This window comes from Mustela lutreola, chromosome 16 (assembly GCF_030435805.1).
Source record: "Mustela lutreola isolate mMusLut2 chromosome 16, mMusLut2.pri, whole genome shotgun sequence".
NCBI classification, from domain to species: domain Eukaryota; kingdom Metazoa; phylum Chordata; class Mammalia; order Carnivora; family Mustelidae; genus Mustela; species Mustela lutreola.
The window spans coordinates 43,777,940-43,797,618 of NC_081305.1; the positions used below are offsets into that span (position 1 = coordinate 43,777,940).

General features: G+C 39.2%; 1 protein-coding gene across 1 annotated transcript; it reads left to right on the forward strand.

The window, feature by feature from the left end:
- The first annotated feature begins 11,199 nt into the window (after positions 1 to 11,199).
- On the forward strand, positions 11,200 to 18,052 carry LOC131817633 (zinc finger protein 790-like). Its single transcript, XM_059151176.1, has 3 exons — positions 11,200 to 11,317; positions 11,616 to 11,673; positions 17,005 to 18,052. Exons 1-3 carry the CDS (start codon positions 11,200 to 11,202, stop codon positions 17,099 to 17,101), a joined length of 273 nt encoding a protein of 90 aa, XP_059007159.1. The 3' UTR covers positions 17,102 to 18,052.
- The last annotated feature ends 1,627 nt before the right edge of the window (positions 18,053 to 19,679 follow it).

The window sequence follows — 19,679 nt, forward strand, 5'->3', positions numbered from 1 at the left end:
AATTGACTTTCTCTGCCTGACTTATTTCAGTCAGCATAATCTCTTCCAGTCCCATCCATGTTGACACAAAAGTTGGATATTCATCCTTTTTGATGGAGGCATAATATTCCATTGTATTTATGGACCATATCTTCTTTATCCATTCGTCTATTGAAGGGCATCTTGGCTCTTTCCACAGTTTGGCGATTGTGGCCATTGCTGCTATGAACATTGGGGACAGATGGCCCTTCTTTTCACTACATCTGTATCTTTGGAGTAAATACCAGTAGTGCAATTGCAGTGTCATAGGGTAGCTCTATTTTTAAAATTTTGAGGAATCTCCACACTGTTTTCCAAAGGGGTTGCACCGACTTGCATTCCTGCCAACAGTGTAAGAGGGTTCCGCTTTCTCCACTTCCTCTCCAACACTTGTTGTTTCCTGTCCTGTTAATTTTGGCCATTCTAACTGGTGTAAGGTAGCATCTCGATGTGGTTTTTGATTTAAATTTCCCTGATGGCGAATGATGATGAACATTTTTTCATGTGTCTGATAGCCATTTGTATGTCTTCTTTGTAGAAGTGTCTGTTCATGTCTTCTGCCCAATTTTTGTCATGATTATCTGGTTTTGGGGTGTGAATTTGAAGAGCCTATAGATCTTGGATATTACCAAAATTCTTAACACAGCACAACTTACTCAGTAACTATTTCATGATGCTATTTGTGCACAGTTTTGTGACATTTTATTATATTTTTAGCATTATAAACTTGGACTTAATGAATCTTTTTATATCCCAACATCCAATTTGAAAACTCTTCAATTGATCTTTTTATAATAAACTTTTACCTGCACATCTTTGCATCTGTACCATTTCATTTAAAATATTGTTATTTTAAGTGGTTCCAGACTGGCTCAATCAGAGGAGCATGCAGCTCTTGATCTCAGGGTTGTGAGTTTGAGCCCCATGTTGAGTGAAGAGATTACTTAAAAATAAAATCTTTTAAAAAACAAAATATCATTACTTTAAGACATATATTTAATATTGATAAAGTGATAGAATGATTTCTGTGTATAAATTAATATTTTTATTTCATAAATATGATATTTTATTATAATAATTTTCTCTAAATTTTTAAATTCTACAAAAATCCAATAGAGTTGTCTTTCATCCCCCAAGGGGCTATAACTATTGTCAAATTGTTGGAACAAATCCTTTTATAAATTTATTAAAGTGTAATCACATTATTCAAATTGCCTCATAAATTGCCTTTTAATGACAAGATATGTCATATAGGACATTCCATGTGATTAAGTATATTAATAATGTTAATATATATGATTGTACCATTATTTTTACCAAGCCTTTATGGTAAAATACTATGACTGACTCCACTTTTGGTGTTTATAAGGAATGTCATTTTTAGCATCCTACTTGGCACACTGTATTTGTTTGTCTTTTTTTCATTGTTTTTGAAATAATCCATACATACCTTTTACCATGTACACATTTTAAACATGGCAGATTAAACTGGCTTCCTTTTGATTGTACTGTGTTATGCCATTTTTCTCTCTTCCCTTCTGTGCAGTTTTTCCTAATGATTTTGCTCAAGTATAATGTGGGGACATTAAATTTTTTAAAAAAATTATTCATTTCCATTGCGATGTATTTCTGTTAAAAACATATTCCTATATATTGTTATACTTTATGTGAAATGGCTAGTGACTATATTCACTAGCATACTTGGGTTTTGTAAGGACCAAATGAGTTAATTTACACAAATGCTTATAATTGAAACTTTAACATACTCATTAAAATAATCCATTGTTAAGATTATTTTTTCCTTTGGCTATTTTATTATATATGGAAAGGCTTTTAACTATGGTGTATATTTGGTTTAATATCAGAAATTTAATATTAGAGAAAAATGCTAAATTTCCAGTGAATATAGCAAAGTCATCATACTTCATTCCTTCTTGGTCATGAAGAAAAAAACATAAAATGTATATGTCAAATCCTAACATTTATGTCAGCATGAAACATTATTGAAAGTGTTATTGCCCATATTGTCTGGCTGATTTAAAAATAGTACTGGATTATAGGAACATCTGACTCTTGATCCAATGCATGTTTAAACTAATATTTTGCAAAGGATGAAATATGAATAAATAGTGATTTCTTTGAATATAAAGTTTGCTGAGAATCCTACACAGGAAAACCTTAAGAGGTGGCAAAATTACTCATAGAACTTATAACTCTAAATCCAGACATATAAAAAATTTTAAAAATCCACTTATGTATTGCAACAATTAATACTTGAAATCTCATACTGGTGCTACAGGGATAAAGAGGAAGTTTCCATTTATCTGGGACTCAAACTGCCTTAATAATGGGGTTTAGCTTGGTTAGTGCAGGTGTCTCTGAGGAGGTCTGATACAGGTGGTTCTGAGAAGTTTGGAACAACTGTGAACTAAAATCAACAGCTTCTACTAGGAACTATGGCCAATAATAGAACTTATTACTTTTCTGTTGCTGCATAACAAATTGCCATGATTTTGGCAGCTTAAATCAACACACAATTATTATCTCAAAGTTTCAATGGGCATATATGAGGGCATGGCTTAGCTGGGTCCTCTGCTCAAGGTCTTACGAGGTGGCAATTGAGCTGTCAGCTGGGGTTAGTGTCTCACTGAATGCACAGGGTCATCCTCCAAGTTCACATGTTTGTTGGCAGAATTAATTTTCTTGAAGCTGTGCAATGGTGGCTTGCTTCTTCAATAGCAGCAGAAGGTATTTTTACTTTTCTCTGACCTATAGATGTTTTAAAAGCTACATCTCTCAGATCCTACGCATTCAGGATAATCTCCTTTTTGATTCACTTAAACTGTTTAGGGACCTTGATTATATCTGCCCAAATCCTTCACCTTTGCCATATAACTTAACATAATTATGGAGATGATATACTGTCCTTTTTGCCACATTTTATTCATTAGAAGCAATATATGGAGGTGTTAGGGCTGACGTACAGAGATAAGATACTAACTGCTTCAGTGGCCTCATTGCTTGTTTTTGAGGCAAGAGGAAAGCAACCATCTTTTCATTTGTGAAGGTAGGAACACACCACACAAAACAACTTTTGTTACCAGGTCTCTCGGTTCTTGTCCCAGATGTACCAAAGTATTGGGAAACCTGAGACCAGAAGGGAGAGATAGAGTTTATTGAGTAGGTAAGTATAGTACACTCAAGAGAGAAAGTGGCCTAGCCAGAGTGAGAGTGGCTATGACCTCCAGAAGCTCTAGCTGCATCCTTTTAAGCCTATTTTCTGCAAAGGTAAATTTGGCTTTGATTGACAATTTTCATTGATGGTGGTTATAGAACATTTTGGTCTCTGCATGTGCCTACCCATGATGCATTCTGTCATAATTGTTTTTACTTATACTTGTATTTATTTACAAATGTATATTTATGAGTTTCTAGTGAGCTTTTGCTGTGACCTTAAGGTTACTTAACCTAAAGTGGCACCTTTTGTGTGCATGCTCAGTTCTTGGATGTCCCCTTGTGGCTTTTGAGCCAGCTCTGTGGCTAGGCCACTTGGAGGTGGCTCTGAAGGTGTGGCTGTTAACTCTTGGGGGTGGCCAGCATGTGCTTTATCCCTCCTTTCTCATGCCTAACTAGCTGCCTCACACTTTTAAGTAATTCTTTATCTAAGAAACAATCCCACATCATCTTTGACATCTTTGCTCTTTAGTGTCCAAAACATTAACAAGTAGATACATGTAGTTAGTTAAATTTAGATTTAAAGTAAATAAAATTTAAACTTCATTTTCTCTCTCATTAGGCACATTTCAAGTGCTCAACAGTTGCATGCAGCCAGTGGCCATTGTGTTGGGCAGCATATTGTAGAACATTTTTGTCATTGCAAGAAATTATACCACACAGTCCCATGGCATAAATTATCTTTCAGTTATTGAATTATAGAAGAAAACTTGGTGTTCATTGGCTCTGCTGCATACCCTACAGTGATATCCATAGACAGGGAGAATTGGCACCAGGTACTCTGTGGCTTCATCTAGATCCAGGAGAAAAAAGTTGTATTTTATCATGCTTTTGCACATTAAACTATCATGAGAGACCAATTTGAAGTTGCCTTGGTAGAAAATTAACATAGAGAAGTCAACAAACCCATGTACAAATATTCTTTTCTAAAATTTTAAAAAAAGATTTTATTCATTTTTGAAAGAGAGCGAGAGAGCATGAGCAGGGAGTGGGAAGTGGTGGAGGGGTAGAGGAAGGAGCAGACTCCCCACCAAACAGGGAGCCTGATGCAGGACTCAATCCCAGAATTCTGGGATACTGACCTGAGCCAAAGGCAGATGCTTAACTGACTGAGCCACCCAGGCACCCTCATGTACAAATATCCTTTTTTTTTTTTTTTTTACTTTTTTAAAAAATTTCTTTTCAGCGTAACAGTATTCATCATTTCTGCACCACACCCAGTGCTCCATGCAATCCGTGCCCTCTTTAACACCCACCACCTGGCTCCCCCAACCTCGCACCCTTCAAAACCCTCAGATTGTTTTTCAGAGTCCATAGTCTTTCATGGTTCACCTCCCCTTCCAATTTCCCTCAACTCCCTTCTCCTCTCCATCTCCCCATGTCCTCCATGTTATTTGTGATGCTCCACAAATAAGTGATACCATATGATAATTGACTCTCTCTGCTTGACTTGTTTCACTCAGCATAATCCCTTTCAGTCCCGTCCATGTTGCTACAAAAGTTGGGTATTCATCCTTTCTGATGAAGGCATAATACTCCATAGTGTATATGGACCACATCTTCTTTATCCATTCATCCGTTGAAGGGCATCTTGGTTCTTTCCACAGTTTGGCGACCGTGGCCATTGCTGCTATAAACATTGGGGTACAGATGGCCCTTCTTTTCACTACATCTGTATCTTTGGGGTAAATACCCAATAGTGCAATGGCAGGGTCATAGGAAAGCTCTATTTTTAATTTCTTGATACAAATATTCTTTTAAAATAGAAGATCCCATAGAAAAAAAAGTGCTTTTATGGTAGTCACAAAAAAATGAGCTATGAAGAAAAAAATTAAACAGAAATGTCCATAATCATTATGTGAAATAAATAAAAATTTTCCAAAGCAATTAGAAAATGAAAAAATAAAAGGATATAATATCTGGAATTGCAGTACTGATATCATTAAGAAAAATCATAATTCCTTAGGTTATAAATGTGATGTAATCTCAATTAAAAATACCCAGGAGTTTTTTTTTAGACATATGAACTAATTCTAATGGAAAAATAAAGAAATCAGAATAACCAGTAAAATTCTGAAGAAGGAGGAGAAGAATTGGATAATTGGGACCATCAGATATTAAGATGTATTATAACTCCATAATAATTAGGAGTGTAGCTCTAGCAAAAATTTAATAGAACACTAGAAGTACTTCAAAATCCAGCTATAGATCAAAGCACATAGGAAAGATAGTATATGATAATGAAGGCATTTTGGATCATTTAATACCCTTTGAATCTTGAGGAGTTAGATGTATTATATGTATATGTTATGTATAGGTTTTACAACAAATGTTTTTAGTAGCCATATGGCAAAGATAGGACAAATTTGTATCCATATTCAAACAATCTGAAAGTTACGTAGTTCACTTAAAAATAAAAAGAGAAGGCATACTTTTAAATTGATAAGACTGTTGACTACAACCTTAAGGAAATAACATCGGGAATGGGAAAAAGTGACATCAAGTGGCCTCTGATATGATACATTGGGAAGGGCGCAATGTCACCCAAGGAGTATTCTTATCAAAAATATTTAGCCTGAAGTTCAACAAGGGGAAATAATTTTCTTAAATGTGTAGAAGAACATTCTGGGGGAGAAAAGCAGTCTGGATACCAAAAATATGAAGTTTTGAGGTACAAGAGAGGTATGAACTGTTCTAGATCTAAGCAGACTAATGAGATATGCCAACTAAATGCAATGCATGACTTTTGTATGTTGGATTTTAACCAACTGAGCCACCCAGGCGTCCCTGTATGTTGGATTTTAAAAGAAACTTTAAAATCATTGTTGGGGGGCACCTGACTGGCCCAGTTGAAATAACATGTGACTCTTGATCTTGGGGTTGTGAGTTTGAGCCCCACACTGGGTGTAGAGATCACTTAAAATAAATAAAACTTAAAAGAACTGTTGAGATAATTGGGAGAAATTTGAATATGTACCACATATTAGATTATAATATTGTGTGATCAACTGCTAAATCTCCAAAGTATATTTAATGTGGTTGTATTAGACAATATTCCAATTTATAGGACATGTGTAAAATACGGACATGTCTGTAAAACATAGATTATACAATTAATGGCATTATCTAATTGGTTAGCCACATGGGAAAGAGAGAAAAAAAAATTGGATCCCTAATGTGCAGCTGCAAGCAAACTAAAATGCAGATGGATCAAAGATGTAGATTAACAATTGAAACCAAGGGGTGCCTGAGTAGCTTGGTGGGTTGAGCCTCTAGCCTTTGGCTCAGGTCATGATCTCAGGGTCCTGGGATTGAGTCCAGCATCGGGCTCACTGCTCGGCAAGGGGCCTATTTCCCTCTCTCTCTCTGCCTGCTGCTCTGTCTGCTTGTGATCTCTCTCTCTCTCTCTGTCAAATAAATAAAATCTTTAAAAAAAGAATTGAAACAAAAAAACATCCTAGATAAAACCATGGAAGAAAATAATAATGTGAAATTAACTTAAAACCATGAAGACATTGTAGTAAAATCTATTTGTCTACTTTAGCATGGCAAGATATTTGAAACACTATTGAAAAAATATAAATCCCAAGCTGAGAGAATTTTTAAACAGGAAACTGTCTACATGTACCCCTGGGGCTAATAATACATTATATGTTAATATAAAAAAGGAAAACTGTCTATATTACTTAATAACAAAAATAGATACTACAAATCATTAAGAGAAAGTATAACCAATGATCTAACAGAAACCAGGTGAGTATGAAAAAAATATAGAAGAAAAGCTGCAAAGGAATTTTTATTCCTTTGGAAAGATTTTCATCTCCTTTCCCAATAATATATATATAATTTAGAGATGTAGTTTTCACTTATCGGACTGAAAAAATAAATGTGGTATCTAATATTTTAGCCACAGGCTGGGTAAACAGGGATCTACACATGTTGCTGTTGGACAGTTAAAATGCTATAACTTAATAAGGGCAGTAGCAAATACCTATCAAAAAAAGTGGAGGTACACATTTCTCCAAAATTTTTGCAACAGATACCTGGAGACATATCCACAAGAAACAAGAATATAATTTATGAGACTAGCCTAGTAGCAAAAGAGGAGTAGGGTCAATTACCAATAATAAGTTGGTTAAACAAATTATCATACATCTTTTCAATGGACAAGATATAGTAAATTAAAAGAACAAGGTGTGTATATATTAATATGAAGTTACAAATATTTTAGGTGTGTATGATCAGTTAATATTTTTGTTAAAAGTCTACCATATTTTTCTACCATATTTATCAGACACAAACATATAAACAAGCAACCGCACACCTGTTGTCGTGGTTGGAGGGTGGTGAATGCACTGGTTGCTTGGAGAATATTGGGTGTCCAGGAGACAAGTTTGCAAGGTGTTCAGTTTTCACCTTATGTAATTTATCTTTTATTTATCATATGCAAAAATTAGTCAACCTTGGACAAAAATTTTAAATCATTTAAAAAAATCAACCTTGGCGGGGCACCGGGGTGGCTCAGTGGGTTAAACCTCTGCCTTCAGCTCCGGTCATGATCCCAGGGTTCCGAGATCGAGCCCCACATCAGGCTCTCTGCTCTGCAGGGAGCCTGCTTCCTCCTCTCTCTCTCTCTGCCTGCCCCTCAGCCTACTTGTGATCTCTATCTGTCATATAAATAAATAAAATCTTTAAAAAAAAAACCAATCTTGGGTTGTAATCCGTTTCTACTCTCTGGCTATCACTAAACTTTTTTGACCTTGGTTTCTAAAGTCTGTATATAGAACAGAGTAATGTTTCCCCAGATGGGATCGAGTGAGCCAAGGGCATTGGCAGCCTTCTGCCTCTCAGGCAGTGGTCACTAAATAACATTAACTTCTGATTAGCAACAGTATTCTGGAGAACACTGACCCATCTCACAGCGCTGGTTCACCAAGGAGGGCAGTTGGCCCTAGGCATAGGCATTTAGAGCCAACGTGGTGCTGTCAAGGGTAGAGTGCGCTCAAAGGATTCTGGAGATTGTAGTTCAGGTCTCGCAAACGCCTCCAAGTCGCACAGGCTCGGATGCAATTTGTTAAAGAGTTTTATCTTTGGCCTTGTTGGTACTTTTGCTTGTGGCGTCCGCTGAGCTCCAATCCCTTCTTCGCACTGCCGGACTTCTTGGGGCTGAAAGGCTCACTGGTCGAATGGGCACAAGCATAACCTTGCGATTGGAGGTCGTATATCTGGTCAGCTTGTGCATTTGTTGCCGCGGAGTTACCAGCGAGCTGCGCCTTTAACATGGGAAGGTTGATTACGTGTGGGGGAGACTGGGACTGACCAGCTGTGCTTCCGGGAGCCACCGCCTTCTTGAGGACAGAGGTGCCCTCGGCTCTTTGATATGGTACCTGAATTGGGGCGCGTCTCCAGCTCAGGATCTTGATTGCGGCAGGTTTTTCTGCTCTAGGTCTAGTCTCCAGGAGGCCCTGTTCCCCAGCTGTACCAGAGACAGAAAAATGCTCAGAAGCAAGGTGGTGCCCGGTAGGGGCATTCGCGTCGGCATCTCCAGACACGGCCAGCTGCCCAGAGGCCATTCTGCTGCAGCTGGAGCCTTGGTCTCGGGCGGAATTTGTCCATTCTCTGTCCCATCCCTGTCAGTGTATCTGTGTGAAGTGGAGAGAATGGACAACGGGGAAGCAGAGGGTAGGGCTATCCTTTGAACCGGGTTGTTCTGGGAATCGAGGCTCACGTTGCTCTGCTAGCCCTGCAGGGCCAGGACTCTGCCCTTTTCCAGAAGGGGAGCCCCGAGGACGACTGCACGTGGTGCAAGACTGAAAGCCAAGATCCTGGTGAGGTGATGCTTCCTTTCTGTTTCCTGAAACACAGTGCGCCTTTGCCTTCTTTATCCTGCTCTTTTCTGGATAGAAGCATCTCTTTCAGGACCTCCTGACCATTTCCTTCCACCCCATCTACTCAGCCGTGCCTAAATGCCCCCTCCGAATGGCAACAAATGTTCACGACTTTTTTTTTTTTTTTTCTATAAGTCGTTGTTATTCCACGTGGGGTAAAGAATGTTGATAGAGAAGTGCACAGAGAGGAAAAGGAGGATATTCTTTGCTAAATGAATCTATTTTACCTGGACTATGATGTGATGAGGTCAGGTAGAGCACTTGAGTGGGAAGTGCTCTTCACATCTGGAAGATTATGATCATCTCCACAGACTGTCCAATGGGAGTTGGGTTGGTGCTGTTCAGCGTTCATAGGACCTCAGCCTCTTTGTGAATCTTTCAACAGATTTTGGGAACTCAGAAACCAGGAACATTTGTTACAGTTTAGTGATGCCTAGTTACAGGTTGGATTATACCAGAGCCCAAGTTGTTTGAGAACCTTGTTGCTAGAGCCCAGACAGGGAGAGGTCTTATTAGTGCCAAATACCAAAATGAGAAGAAAGATTAAGTCAATTAACTTCCCTCAATATTTATACTGGTATTTCCAATTATTCTCATTTTACTGTTTATGGAGGAATCAAGTGTAGCAATCATTATTCCTTGGCTTCCCTGTGTGTTGGAGTGGCAAATTCGCTTTTCCCCACATTTCTCACCAGGATTATAATATGATTTTTATTTAATTCTATAGTATATGTGTGTAGTTATTACTGTGTAAGTATTAGAGCTGAGCCAAGTAGTATACTAAGCAGACATATTAGTTCTAGAATGATGTTTGTTTGTTTTCCTGGAACTAGTTATCTTTTAAAGTTATTTGCTCAGCTTTCCACATTTGTGTGCTAACCCATCAGAATGTGTAAAACTTAGTGTCACTTGGCTATCAATAATATTCTCCATTATGTCACGGTCATCAGTATTTTAGTTTTTCAGTACTTTCTTCTGGTTTCCTTTGTTTTACTGTTCCTGACTCCAGTGGTTGTGCTGCAGACTTGCTACATAGCTGTCATCCTGGTACTTTCCTTTCACAGTAGCACTGAATATTCTGTTCTCTCTCTCCTGTGACTCTTATTTCCCATCATCTGGATGCCCAATATACCTCTTCGATGGTTTACTCTGTGGTTTTTATGGAGCACAACCTGTTACTCTCAAGCAAAGATGCATAGGAACAGGCGGGGAATATTTGGAGCCTTTGCTTGTCTGGACTATAAATTGGTTCTCAACCAGGAACAATTTTGCTCCTACCTGCACCCCCTCCAGGGATATTTGGCAATGACTACAGATATTTTTGTTTGTCAAAGTTGGGATGAGAGTGCTACCAGCATCTAGTGGAGGTCAGGGTTGTTGCTAAACAGCCAACAAACAGTGCATAGGACAGCACCCCCCCCCCCAGAGAAAGAACTATCCAGCCCTAAATGTCAACAAGGCTAAGTTTGGGAAACTTTGCTCTAAATATGTCTTTATATCATTTTCTAGAGTTTAATAGTGATATTTAGAAGTCCATTGCATTTCTGATTCCTGATACTTTATGTACAACCTGTTTTTGCCTTAATTTTTTAAAGGATTGCCTATTTCTTTTATTATCAAATTTTATTCTAAGATACTTTTGTGAGGTGATCCCTTTTTCTTTGTTAGGGCTAAATGGGTCAACAGTGAGCAGAGGGAATTACCCTCTACTGAAAATTATATACCAAGCGTTATTAGACTAAATGATGGCTTATACTATTTCACATGATAGAGAAATTTTACTTGGCTGGTCTTTGTACATCCCAAACCTGGTTGGATACTGGAAATATCTTACTGAGAATGGGTGATCTATCTTCAGGAATTGGAAAGTTTGAGAACATAAATTAAATCATACTGACATCCAGTATGTCAGTAAACAGACCCAGCCTGTTTGTTCTATTTATCCTTTCCTATAAACACTCTTATCAACTGTATGTTCACCTTTATCTTTTCTCCTCCCATGTGAAATCCTTTGTTTTTATTATAACCTTAATACACAGATTTATTTTTTCAGGGACCGATGTTCAAAGATGTGTCCATGGACTTTACTCAGGAGGAACGGGAATGTCTGGATTCTGATCAGAGAGATTTGTACAGAAATGTGATTTTGGAAAATTATAACAAGCTGATATCAGTTGGTAAGCATGCCTGTCTCTAAAAATTCAGTCTTCCCTCTGGAATATTTGCTTTTCCCATTGTGCATTTCTCAGCTCCTTTCAACTATCCTATATATTCCATTTCCATGTTCCCAAAGAGAAAGCTTGAGCTCTGTAGAGTTGAAAATGTGCAGCTATGCTGGGGCTGAGGCTCCATCTTCTCTAAATAATGACCTTTCCTCTTTGATTTTGAATTCTGGGCCTCTCATAGTAAAACAGTTTACCATTTCTCTTGGAAGTAGGGCTTTGCATTCCTAAGCCAGGTATGGTATCTTTACAGGAGCAAGGAAAAGAAGCCTGGATGATTGGCTGAGAGCTGACAAGGGCCTTGCTTCCAGGTGAGTGTGTGATGGTCAGGCAAGGAGAGAATATTGAAGGATGCAACCCAGCTGCTTATAAAAGAAGGAACTCTGTGAGATATTTTCTGGGACGTTTCTATCAACAGTCAAAACCTGTAAAGAAAAGTAAGACCTCTGTGCCAAATTGCTTAAATGTCCCTACGTTTACCTCTACCTCCCACTTCCATACTTCTCTTTCATGCTTCCTTCCCATTTCTAAGTGGGAAGTATAACCCTTGTGCCTCTTCAGTGACCAGGTTCTACCCTTATTTTATATACAATTCTTACACAGTTGCCCCTCTTCTTTTGCATTTAGATTTGTGTGTCATTTTTCTCTTTAAAATTTTGAGACTTCTCTTCCCTGAACCAGTTTTCTTTTTAATTCATTATTTTATATATTTATAATTTCTGCTTCCAACCAACAGTTACCGATTTTATAATTTGTATGAGGTACGTTATTAAGTGATGGAAAGATGATAAGATTTTAAACTATTATGTTTATGGACTAAGAAAACCTATGAACATGCCGTAAATAATTTTTTAAAAGTAGAATCAACTAGGGGCGCCTGGGTGGCTCAGTGGGTTAAGCCGCTGCCTTCGGCTCAGGTCATGATCCCAGAGTCCTGGGATCAAGTCCCGCATCGGGCTCTCTGCTCAGCAGGGAGACTGCTTCCCTCTCTCTCTCTCTCTGCCTGCCTCTCTGTCTACTTGTGATCTCTGTCAAATAAGTAAAAAAAAAAAAGTGGAATCACCTACAAGGGGAGTTAAATAGGGCAGTCAGAAGAAAGATGTAAAGATGGGAAAGTCAAAAGCTCCTCTCTCTTAGATCATGGCTGCTATAACAAAGTATCAGAGAATTGGTGGCTTCTAGACACAAATTTATTTCTCACAGTTCCAGAGACTGGGAAGTTCAGGACCAAGGCTCCTACAGATAGAATGTCTGATGCAACTCCACTGGCTCATAGATGATCATCTCTCTGTATCCTCACAGGGCAGAAAGGAGATCTCTCCGAGGTCTCTTTTCTAAGAGACAGCTCTGCCTGCATGACCTAATCACCCCCAAAGGCCCTACCTCCTAATACTCTCATCTGAGGGCTTAGAATTTCAATATATGAATTAGGGGGAGATACAAACATTCAGTGCATTATAGCCCCCACAGAGATGATGTAAGACCTGGCGCATTGGGAGAGACTGCAGTCACCCCTGTAGAGTATTGGGGATAAAAGGCAAGTGCCTGAAATCCCAAGGCAGAGAACACAGGCAAGGAGAGACTTAGGTGAAGGAGAACCTACTGAGCCACCCAGGCACCCCTGATTTGTCTTATTAATTTTTAGAATACTTCCACAATTTGTTCTTTCCCTGTAGATAAAAATATTGTCATGGGCACCTGGGTGGTTCAGTCAGTTAAGCTTCTGACTCTTGATTGCGGCTCAGGTCATGATATCGGGATGATAAGATTGAGCCTATGCTAGACTCTCTGCTGGGCATGGAGTCTGTTTGAGGTTTCTCTCTCTCCTTCTCCCTCTGCCCCTATCCCCGCTCTCTGCATCTCTTAAACCAACAAACAACAACTAATATTGTCAGTTTTTCCCCTGCTTTCCAATGGTTAGACCTTTCTTTCTTTTTTTCTTTTCTTTTTTTCTTTTTTTTTCTTTCTTCTCTGTGTGTGTGTGTGTGTGTGTGTGTGTGTGTGTATGGACGTGTCTTAATCTTACTCCAGTGCCTGTAATTTCCAGCAAATGTTAAGGAAAAGTGGGGATCGTAGGGGCATCCATCTTTTTCCTACTGATTTTTTCTAGAGCACAATTTTATCTTTTCACATCACATGTGTTTTTGTCTTATGTATCTCTAGGTGTTTCTCATGAAAGTAAGAACAATCTGTTTTATTCATAGCTTATTGAGAGTTGATTTTTATGATTAGATGTTCAATTTTGTCAAATTATTTCCCTGTCTTTAGAAATAATTTTTTCTCGGGATGCCTGGCTTGCTCAGTTGGTTAAGCTGCTGCATTCGGCTCGGGTCATGATCCCAGAGTCCTGGGATCGAGTCCCACATCGGGCTTCTGGCTCGGCGGGGAGCCTGCTTCTCCCTCTGCCTCTGCCTGCTACTCTGTTTGCCTGTGCTCGCTCGCTCTCTCTGACAAATAAATACATAAAACCTTTAAAAAAAATAATTTTTTCTCATTCAGTGGTTGATACAGTAAATTTTATAATAGCAACCTTGTGTTCCTAGAATAAAACACGGTCATATTGGTTCATTTTATAGGACATTGCAGGATAGAGTTTGCTAACATTTTGTTCAGATTTTGCATGTCTATTTGGTAACTTAGATTGGCCTATAATTTTCTTTCCTCGTACAGGTTTTGGTTCATTATGTTTAAATGCTTTATTAACTTCATTAAATGAGTATAGGGGTGTTTCTTCATATACATATACTTACACATATACATGTATATACTTATGAACAGAAGCAGGGGGAGTGGGAGAGGGAGAAGCAGGCTTCTTGCTGAGCAGGGAACTGGATGTGGGGCTCCAACCCAGGACACTAGGATCATAACCTGAACCAAAGGCAGACACTTAACCACCCAGGCACCCCCATCATTGCTTTTTATAGTTGGAAAATATATTCCACTTAGTAGATGCACCATAGCTTTCAACCAGTTACCTTAGGATAGACATTTGGGTTGGTTCCAGTCATTGTTATTATAAATTGTGCTTTACTGAAGGACATTTGAGTAAATCTTGTAAAATTTATGTCAATGTATCTTTTTTAAATTTATTTTTTATTTATTTTCAGCATAACAGTATTCATTATTTTTTCATCACACCCAGTGCTCCATCTTTTTTTAAATGTCAATATATCTTGAGAGAAGAGTCATGTCACTCAGATTGCTAGTTTATAAAAGGTTAGGTAAATATGTAATTTGGCTAGGTAATGCTGAATCCACCTCCACAGTGGGTGTTACATTTTGTCATCCAGCTAGTAATGAAGATTAGTATTTCTGTTACATCAGGGAATTTACACATGTGAGGACCCCTGCCTACTTAAGGAAGGTGGGATTTTTTTTATCATCCCTCAGATCTTACTTATCATCAGAGATTTCATGCCATTGAGAAACCTTATCAATGTATGTTATGTGGAAAAGCCTTTAGTAGTAAATCAGCCATTACTCTGCATCAGAGAATTCACACTAGTTGAGAAACCATATATATGTAGGGAGTGTAGAAAAGCCTTTCATAGCAGAAAAGCCTTTCAATACTTACAGAACATCAGAGAATTCACACTGGTTAAAAAGCCTTATATGTGTAAAGAATGTGATAAAGCCTTTCATTATTCCTCAGATCTTCAAAGGCATCAGAGAATCCATGAATGTAAAACCCTATGAATGTAAGAAAAACCCTATGAATGTAAGGAATGTGGCAAGAACTTTAAGGGTGCATCATATTTTTTTTTTTATAAATCATAGAATTCATACTGGTGAGAAACCCTATGACCGTAAAAATTGTGCCAAGGCATTTGGAAGTAGCTCAGCCCTTAACTGACATCAGAGAGTTCATACGTGAAAAACCCTATACATATTATAAAGATTATGGAAGGGCCTTTTGTAGCAATTCAAAACTTACAGAACATCAGAGATTCAAATAGGTGAGAAACTGTTTGAATGGCATGTGGAAAGACCTTTTATTATAATAGTCCTATACTTACAGAACATCAGAGAATTCACACTGGTGAGAAACTATATGTGCGTAAAGAATGTGGGAAGGTCTTTTATCACCCTTCAGGCCTTAGTCAACAATGAAGAATTCATATGGGTGAGAAACCCTATGAATGTAAGGAATGTGGGAAGGCCTTTAGTAGTAGCTCTGCCATTATCTGGCATCAGAGGATTACTGGTGAGAAACCCTTTGGATGTAAGGAGTGTAGAAAGGCATTTCATCATTCCTTAAGACTTTCTCAACATCAGAGAATTTATAATGGTGAGAAACTTTATGAATTCAAAGAATGTGGGAAGGTTTTTGTTTGTAGTTCATGGACTCTGAAAAACAATCTGAGGGTTTTGAAGGGGCGGGGGGTGGGAGGTCGGGGTACCAGGTGGTGGGTATTATAGAGGGCACGGATTGCATGGAGCACTGGGTGTGGTACAAAAACAATGAATACTGTTAAGCTGAAAATAAATTAAAAAAAAAATAAAAACATGGGGCACCTGGGTGGCTCAGTGGGTTAAGCCGCTGCCTTCGGCTCAGGTCATGATCTCGCGTCCCAGGATCGAGTCCCGCATCGGGCTCTCTGCTCGGCAGGGAGCCTGCTTCCTCCTCTCTCTCTCTCTGCCTACTTGTGATCTCTCTCTGTCAAATAAATAAATAAAATCTTAAAAAAAATAAATAAAAACAAACAAAAAACCAAAAACAAATTACCCATAGCAAAAGAAACCACCTGATCTTTTTTTAAGTATTTATTTAAATTCCAGCTATTTCATACAGTGTAATATTAGCTTCAGGTGTACAATTTAGTTGTTCACTGCTTACATACAACACCCAGTGCCCTCTTTAATCCCCATCACCCATTTAGCCCATCCCCCCCACCTCTCCTCTGGTAACCATCAATTAATTCACTATAGCTGAGAGTCTCTTTCTTGGTTTTCCCCTCTCCTTTTTTCCCTATGGTTGTTTGTTTTGTTTCTTAAATTCCACATATGAATGAAATCATATGGCATTTGTTTTTCTCTGACATTTCACTTAGCACACTACTCTCTAACTCCAACCACATCATTGGAAATGGCAAGGTTTCATTTTTTTTTCCTGGCTGAGTACTATTCTGTCTGTGGGGACCATTTGGAAAATATCTGAGAGTAGTCTCCAGCTGACAGCCAGTTAGGAAATAGGGACTTTGGTCTCGCAACACAAGGAACTGAAATCTGCCCTCAAGAATGAGGTTGGGGGGCGCCTGGGTGGCTCTGTGGGTTAAAGCCTCTGCCTTCGGCTCAGGTCATGATCCCAGGGTCCTGGGATCAAGCCCCGAATCAGGCTCTCTGCTCAGCAGGGAGCCGCTTCCTCCTCTCTCTCTGCCTGCCTCTCTCACTACTTGTGATCTCTGTCTGTCAAATAAATAAATAAATCTTAAAAAAAAAAAAAAGAATGAGGTTGGAAGTAGATTTTTTCCAGATCCACTAAATGAGAACTCAGGCCAGCTAACACCTTGATTAAGCTAAAGGGGCCAGGTGACTGCAATGGGGTATCCCGGATTGCTGAGGAGTCAGTCCTAGACTACAGCTAAGTAGTTCAGTATTTTTTTCAATGCTTTTATAATAATTTTTGTTTTGTTTTGTTTCAGCTCTATCCTGAGAGGTGGACATTGGGCAGAAAGCCCCATACTTCACCAGAACCTGGATGGTGATGAGAAACTCGCAGAACAGTCTCCCAAGGTCTGACATATAGAGGCAAATGGGAGATAGTCTTATCTCTCTCCTTTAATGGTCTCCCATTCTCTCATGTTTCGGGAGAATCATAAGACATTCTGCCGAGACTCAAATAAGCTATATTTCAAGACTTTGCCTGCATGGGTGCAGGCAAGGTGGCCAAGTTGCCATGGTGGGGCTGTTCCCTACAACTCGACCCTCTGACCTTTCAGTATCCAGCTAAGCATTCTCAGGATTGTGGGCTACCCTGTGGGCTACTCTAATTAATTTTACAGATAAGGGCTTGGACCAAATATGTTCTGTTGTCCTAAGCAACATAGTGACCACAACTACAACTTCCAGTCTGGAGTCAAGTCAGCTAAATATGTCTCAGCTGCTATCAAGATCAACCTGGGAGAGGCACATTACTTTCTAAGGTGAAAATGGGTTGCTACTTATTAATTGATCATTTGTAGCATGAAATATTAGAAATTGCCCATGTATTGTCTATATTGGCCAGCAGGAAGTCCAGGGAAAATACAGTCGTCATTACCACTCATCTTTGTTTAGAATCACCAATAGTCTGAAAAACAAGAAAGCAGTTAGAATAGGTTAGAGAAAATCATATCAATGTCCAGAATGATAGCCTTGTTCTGTCATCTCAGGCAGAGGCTCTTACTTTCTGAAGTCAGTAGTTGTTGGAAGGTTTATCACTTGTTTGTCAACAGTTAAGTTGAGGGGCACCTGGGTGGCTCAGTGTGTTAAGCCTCTGCCTTCAGCTCAGGTCATGGTCTCAGGGTCCTGGGATCAAGCCCCACATCGGGCTCTGCTTAGCGGGGAGCCTGCTTCCCCCTTTCTCTCTGCCTGCTGCTCTGCCTACTTGTGATCTCTCTCTCTCTCTCTCTGTGTCAAACAAATAAATAAAATCTTTAAAAAAACAACAAAACAAGACAAAACAAAACAACAGTTAAGTTGAGATGATGGTGGCAGTTTGGGATTAACCGGCCAGATGCGAGGCATGGATAAGAGCGGAGACAGATCGCCTGTTCTTACTTCTACCCAGACCTTAAAGGATCTAAAGTGGTTTCTACCCAATAAGAGTTGTTCCTTTTCTTCTACAAGATTGCCCTTCCCCCAGCAATCCGTGCAGCAATCACTTCATTCTTTTCCCAACCTTCCCCATGTCTTACCCCATATGGCATAACTGGTCCCTGGGTTCCTCTGCAATTTCTTTCTATACCTTGGAACATACTAGAACCACTTCCACTCTCTGATGTGTATGCCATGCCAACATTACCCTAGGAGTCATAACCTCATATTTATGATCATTGTCATCAATATCCATAATTGCCAGATCCAGCAAGGACAGCCAGGAGACAAAAGAAGTACTAGGTTAAAGTTTTCCACTCCCGTTCTCCAGAGGTAAGTGTGGGAAGGAAAATGTAGAGTGAGAAGTTAATTATGTGGATTGGGTTTCTTACAGCCTGCCCCACCTTTTCCCTCCTCTTGCTCATAATTAAACATTTCACTCACTCATTCATTCATTCATTTTAAATTCAATTAACCAACATATAGTACATCGTTAGTTTCAGGTGTATAGTCTGTACACATCGTATTTAAATGAAAGGTACCATTTTGGGGGAATTGCCACATTTAGAGCCCAAATTGATCATCTTAAGTGTGTGCTCCATGGAGAGTGGGGGTTGGTTGTCCAATTATCTTTTCCAATTTCTCTTTTAAGAGTCCATTCAGGGCACCAGGGTGGCTCAGTTGGTTAAGCGACTGCCTTCGGCTCAGGTCATGATCCCAGAGTCCCAGGATTGAGTCCCACATTGGGCTCCCAGCTCCATGGGGGAGTCTGCTTCTCCCTCTGACCTTCTCCCCTCTCATGCTACTTCTCTCTCTCTCTCTCTCTCTGTCTCTCAAATAAATAAATAAAGTATTTTTAAAAGCTCATTCAATCTTTCAATGGCACTTGCTGCTTAGCTATGACACGGCCATGAAAGTTCCAATGAATATCCCAGGTTGCTGCCTACTGCTGCTTTTTTGTTGTTGTTGTTGTTGTAAGGTGGCACTATTGTCCGACTGGATATGTTTAGGGAATACAAGTAGATAACTATGTAACGCTGTCCAGCTAGAGCCCTTGAATAGTATGGCCACCCATTTGCTCTATGGACAGGGATGGAAGTATTGGATGCTGAAAAGGTGTCTATTATCATCAATACTCAGCAGTACCCTTGAGTGGAAGGTAGAGAGCCCATATGGTCTATTTTCCAGGACCAACCTATTTTGGTACCCCTTGTTATGTGTCCCAGAGATCTCTCTGCTACTCAACTGCATAGCTGACAGCCTGGTCATATTTGCTGGGCTTTCTTGGCCTCATGAGCTGATATCACTGTGTCTCATTTTTGGGCTCAGTCTTGAATTATAAATTCTCATGCCCTGTGTAATGGGGTATTCAGGTGGATATGGTCCTTACCTGGGTCCTTATCTGATCATCTTGTGGATTCCCTTAATGTTCATCTTTACTAGGTCCTTTACATCCACATGGTCACAAGCAGGATGTGGGACTTGTGGAATCTGCTGCCATAACTCTTCATTCCTAAAGAGG